This window comes from Gigantopelta aegis, chromosome 3 (genome assembly GCF_016097555.1).
Source record: "Gigantopelta aegis isolate Gae_Host chromosome 3, Gae_host_genome, whole genome shotgun sequence".
Classification (NCBI taxonomy): domain Eukaryota; kingdom Metazoa; phylum Mollusca; class Gastropoda; order Neomphalida; family Peltospiridae; genus Gigantopelta; species Gigantopelta aegis.
In genome coordinates this window covers 80267101-80273100 of record NC_054701.1, presented here as the reverse complement: position 1 = coordinate 80273100, position 6000 = coordinate 80267101, and the positions used below count along the sequence as shown (strand labels likewise).

At 45.8% G+C, this 6000-nt stretch overlaps 1 protein-coding gene across 1 annotated transcript in view; it reads right to left on the bottom strand.

Annotated features, from left to right (window-relative positions):
* Window positions 1–2681: 2681 nt before the first annotated feature.
* The window catches only part of LOC121366156 (degenerin-like protein asic-1), a 40747-nt gene continuing 37428 nt past the window's right edge, over window positions 2682–6000 (bottom strand). The window contains exons 10-12 of the mRNA XM_041490717.1: window positions 5824–5949; window positions 4044–4119; window positions 2682–2899 (exon numbers count right to left, since the gene is read on the bottom strand). Of these exons, the coding sequence (XP_041346651.1) occupies window positions 2741–2899; window positions 4044–4119; window positions 5824–5949 (361 nt within the window). The 3' untranslated portion in view covers window positions 2682–2740. The remainder of the gene's footprint in view (window positions 2900–4043; window positions 4120–5823; window positions 5950–6000) is intronic.

Sequence of the window (6000 nt, the reverse complement as noted above, 5' to 3'; positions counted from 1 at the left end):
CTGATCAAACCATACGCAATCGTCTGAGAGCCAATAATCTACGCTGCCGTCGCCAGGCTGTTCGACCACCACTCCTACCACGTCACAGAACGGCCAGACGTCACTGGTGCACGCTTCATCTGCGGTGGTAACGTGTTCAGTGGGGTCGAGTGATGTTCACTGATGAGTCCAGGTTTAGTTTCCAGTTCAACGACGGTCGGGTTCGTGTCTACAGACGTCCTGGGGAGCGCTTCGCTGACGTTAACGTTAGACAATGTCACCGGTTCGGTGGTGGCAGCGTCATGGTGTGGGGCGGCATCTCTATCCACCACAGGACCCCCCTCTATGTGGTGGATGGCAATCTGAATGGAATCCGCTATCTGAATGAGATTATCCGGCCGTTGGTTCTCCCAGGCCTTCAGCAGATTGACGGCGGGGCAGTTCTGCAGGATGACAATGCCAGACCCCACCGCGCCAGGGTGGTAACGGACTTTCTCAGACAACAAGGTATCGCCAGGATGGATTGGCCAGCATATTCGCCTGACTTGGCCCCAATAGAGCACGCCTGGGACGAATTAGGCAGGAGAGTTCGGGATAACCATGCCCCTCCGGCCAACCTTCATGATCTGGGTCAACTTCTTATGGCAGAGTGGCAGGCCATTCCCCAAGAGTTCTTCAGACGTCTGATCAACAGCATGAGGCAACGATATATCGAGTGTATTCGCGCCAGGGGTGGATTCACACACTATTAAACGAATGTTCTAATGTGTAAAATCCATGTTTGACAACCTTCAACTTTGACAGCATGTCATGTGACTTTCTTGTATACAGTGACGTTTATTTGTGTGTTTTTTGTAAATATGGAACAATAAATAAAAATGTTGATGTAGTTTACATCATCAATCTAATACACTCTGAAACTTATTTGGTTATAAATTTTTGACCCTTAAATTCTTTTGAGTATATATATATATATATATATATATATATATATATATATATAGTGAAACCCCTCTAAACCGGACACCCTCGGTACCAAGTGAAATGTCCGGTACTAAGAGGTATCCTGTGATAGGTTAAGTTCTGTCACAATTTTTTAAAAAGGACCGTGAAAAATGTCCGGTTTGGGGGAATTCCGGTTTATACAGGGTCCGGTTTTGATAGGTTTCACTATATATATATATATATATATATATATATATATATATATATATATATATATATACACACACACATTTAATTAATCAACAGTAATGATAAACGTGAATGTAAAATTAAATGATATAAAATAAATAAATAAGTTTTTACAAATTAAGTATGCATACTGTTTTGCATCACTATTTGAGTCTTGATTCCTTCTTATCACCGGAGATTAGACTGCTTGCAATTAGGCTTGACTATTGCACCCCACCACACCACATCCACGGACGCCCTGTGCTACTTCTGTGAGGAACTGGCACGAATTTGACTATTGCACCCCACCACACCACACCACACCCACGGACGCCCTGTGCTACTTCTGTGAGGAAATGGCACGGACTTGACTATTGCACCCCACCACACCACACCACATCCACGGACGCCCTGTGCTACTTATGTGAGGAAATGGCACGGACGTGACCACCCACCACATCACACCCCACCCACGGACGCCCTGTGTTACGTCTGTGAGGAAATGGCACGGACTTGACTACCTACCCACCCAAGCACACCACACCCCACCCCACCTACGGACGCCCTGTGCTACTTATGTGAGAAAATGGCACGAACTTGACTACCCACCCAACCACACCACAACCCACCCCACCCACGGACGCTCTGTGCTACTTATGTGAGGAAATGGCACGAACTTAACTACCCATCCAACCCCACCCCACCGCACCCCTCCCGGGACGCCCTGTGCTACTTATGTGAGGAAATGGCACGAACTTGACTACCCACCCCACCCCACCACACCCCACCACACCCCACCCACGGATGCCCTGTGCTACTTATGTGAGGAAATGGCACGGACTTGACTATTGCACCCCACCACACCACACCACACCCACGGACGCCCTGTGCTACGTCTGTGAGGAAATGACACGGACTTGACTACCCACCCACCCAACCACACCATACCCCACCCCACCCACGGACGCCCTGTGCTACTTATGTGAGAAAATGGCACGAACTTGACTACCCACCCAACCACACCACACCCCATCCCACCCACGGACGCTCTGTGCTACTTATGTGAGGAAATGGCACGGACTTGACTACCCACCCCACCCCACCCCACTCCACCCCGGGACGCCCTGTGCTACTTATGTGAGGAAATGGCACGAACTTGACTACCCACCCCACCCCACCACAAACCCCACCCCACCCCACCCACAGATGCCCTGTGCTATTTATGTGAGGAAATGGCACGGACTTGACTATTGCACCCCACCACACCACACCACACCCACGGACGCCCTGTGCTACTTATTTGAGGAAATGGCACGGACGTGACCACCCACCACATCACACCCCACCCCACCCACGGACGCTCTGTGCTACTTATGTGAGGAAATGGCACGAACTTGACTACCCACCCACCCACCCAATTACACCACACCCCACTCCACCCACGGACGCCCTGTGCTCCTTATGTGAGAAAATGGCACGAACTTGACTACCCACCCACCCCACCCAACCCACGGACACCGTTTCCTACGTCTGTGAGGAAATGCCACGAACTTGACTACCCAACCCACCCAACCCACACATGCCTTTGTTACTCGGGTGAGGAAAACGCAAGGACTTGCGTTTTCTTTCCTCTCAAACTGTTGTGAATGATTAGATAGAGAAGTTCAACAACTTCACAGACGGAGAAAACTGAAATCCCCAGCCAGAGTCCCAGCTGTCCTCCAATATCACTCAGCAGGTTTTCAAACTGAAACACACAAAATACTTGTAAATATCTTACCGAATGTTACTCGATTGACTAGTACATACATATACAGATAAAATCCTCTCTGGTCTCACAAATTGTCTCTTATGCCGTTGTAGGGACTCCAAGCTATGACACCAAATGACACCAAGTTCCTAGACCATCGCGATAACCATCCGGACAGCGAGACATTCTTGATGACGAATGCTTAGTTAACCGGCGATATACTTGGGGGCCAATAATCCACTCGGTCCAACCCACAATGTCCATGTACATGGTTTTGTGGCTAAACCTGGCACTGGTAAGTATGAATATCTATATAATGCATGCAGGGCTTGAACTTAACGACGGCACCGACGACAATTGCTGTCACTGAGATATAGATTGCTGTAGGTCGCGAGCATCACCGACGGTACAAAGAGTGATGTCGGTAAAGCTCCTCATTGATAGCAAAATGTTTACACCTGGTATACATTAGCTGTCAGTATATAACATTAGTACATCTAAAATATTTCTACATATACAAAAATAACCTTTTAGTCTTATTTATTTGCTGCAATGCCGTGGCAAGGCAATAAATTGCCGTCGGTGGGCCGTTTCACTCACGACAATTTTGTTTGTAACTTGCTGTGGGAGACAAATTCTTAAGTTCAAGCCCTGAGCATGTATGTCTGGTTTGACTAGTACGATTCCTTTTGGCCTAACAAATTGTCTCACATGAATCCTGAAATCGAACCTGTGTGAGTGAGTGAGTGAGTGAGTGAGTGTGTGTGTGCGCGCGCGTGTGTGTGTGTGTGTGTGTGTGTGTGTGTGTGTGATAGTGACAGTGTGTGTGTGTGTGTGTGTGCGTGTATGTATGTATGCATGCATGTATGTATGTATGCATACGCAGACGGTTATTGATATTTATTATATACGAACAATATTCACGACACGTAATATGTACACGCACGCACGCACACACGGACACACACACAGACACACACACACAGACACACACACACACATAGACACACACAGACACACACACAGACACACACACACAGACACACACACATACACACATACACACACAGACACACACAGACACACGCATACATGCACACACAGACACACAGACACACACGGACACACAAGCGCAACTTACTGGGTACGCCTCCTCTTCCTCGATCGTTTTTTCTTCAAGGTCAGAGAAATAGACTTTTAGGGAAAGAATATTCTTCCTGCAATCCAAGATGAAAATAGTGTTACCCTTTATATGAAAATCGAACTTTTAAAGACACAAAATAATATATACACCAACTGGTCACGTGTGTATATGCATATCATGCCCATAGGAACGATATTTGGCACAATCTCTATTGGGGGGTTCACAGCCTCTAGTGGGTGTGTGAGGGGGGAGGGGCACAAGTCATATGTTTACCTTTATTTATATAGAGGACAAAACAACGTACATTTTCGTCCTCAAGTGGGCAGGGGGGCCTGTTCCACACACACACATACACACACACACACACAGCTCAACGTCCGGACATAAACCTCAAACAGCTACTAAACCTTGCTTCTTTTCACCGTCAAATCGTCAACATCTCTTTAAGTTATTATGATTGTATTGAATTACGTGTGGGAGGGGTGTGCATAGGTGTGGGTGTGTCTGTCTGTGTGTGTGTGTGTGTGTGTGTGTGTGTGTGTGTGTGTGTGTATGTGTGTGTGTGTTAGTGTGTATGTATGTGTGTGTGTGTGTGTGTGAAACATTGTGTGTGTGAAAAAGTGGGTGTGTGTATGTGTGTGTGTTTGTGTGTGTTAGTTTATGAAATTGTCTTTATAGGCGTGTGTGTATGTGTGTGTGTGAAAAATTGTGTGTGAAAGAGAGAGAGTGTCTGTGTGTGTGTGTGTGTGTGTGTGTGTGTGTGTGTGTGTGTGTGTGTGTGAGAGTGTGTGTGTGTGTCTGTGTGTGAGAGAGAGAGAGAGAGAGAGAGAGAGAGAGAGAGAGAGAGAGAGAGAGAGAGTGTGTATGTGTGTGTGTGAGAGAGGGAGAGAGAGAGAGTGTGTGTGTGTGTGTGTGAAAGAGAGAGAGAGAGAGAGAGAGTGTGTGTATGTGTGTGAAAGAGAGAGAGATAGAGAGAGAGGGTGTGTGTGTGTGTGTGTGTGTGCGTGAAAGAGAGAGTGTGTGTGTGTGTGTGTGTGTGTGTGTGTGTGTGTGTGTGTGTGTGTGTGTGTGTGAAAGAGAGTATATATATGTGTGTGTGTATGTTATACTTTTTTATCTTTTGTTATTATGTTTTGGCAGTTTCATTTGTTTTCATCAATCAGTTGTTCATATTTCTTTTAGTGATATGTATGGTACGTGGGTACATTGTGTCACCTGAATTATAATAAACAGTATATTCAAAGCATGCTTTCAACTGACATCTGATAAACCCGACAAAACCGTTATCTAAAATCAAGACCTTATCTCTGCACATGGCAGAGTCCAATGGGCAATTGGCGAACTAGGGATTGATTCCATGAATCTCTATCTAGTGCCTCATCTATAGGAGGACAGCCACTCATGAGGAGATTCTATTCTGGGCAATATATCCTTCTTGCACCACCAAAAAGAGGACTGCCACTCCCAGACTAATTTACTAAACCAAAACCATGACAGGACAGAGCTCATAGGAATAAATGAAACTGTAATGGCATGCACTCATGAATCACTGTCAAAACAGTGACGGTATCAAGTGTTCACCAAGGTCGGCGCATTCACAGATATATGTTGAGGAAGATGCATACTTTGAATTTTAGTTTTAAATATGAAAGGTTGCATAGGTCCAACGATGTTTTAAGGTCATTACAGATCGCTACATCTACAAGCATTATATATTGCATAATGTTAATTAATGTGTTTTTAAGAAAATGTGATAAAAACAAAACGTCCACTTTACCTTGATTCCTCGACCGAGTATATCTTTCCCTGGTCGATCCACTGACTAAGTGTGTATCTAAGAGCTGGGTCGTAGTGGGTGGACGGGTACCGCGTCATCGATGTCTTCATTTCGTACGTGTGTTTCCTTAAAAACGAAACAATATCAACAACTATTTCTTACGCACCCATTAGCGAG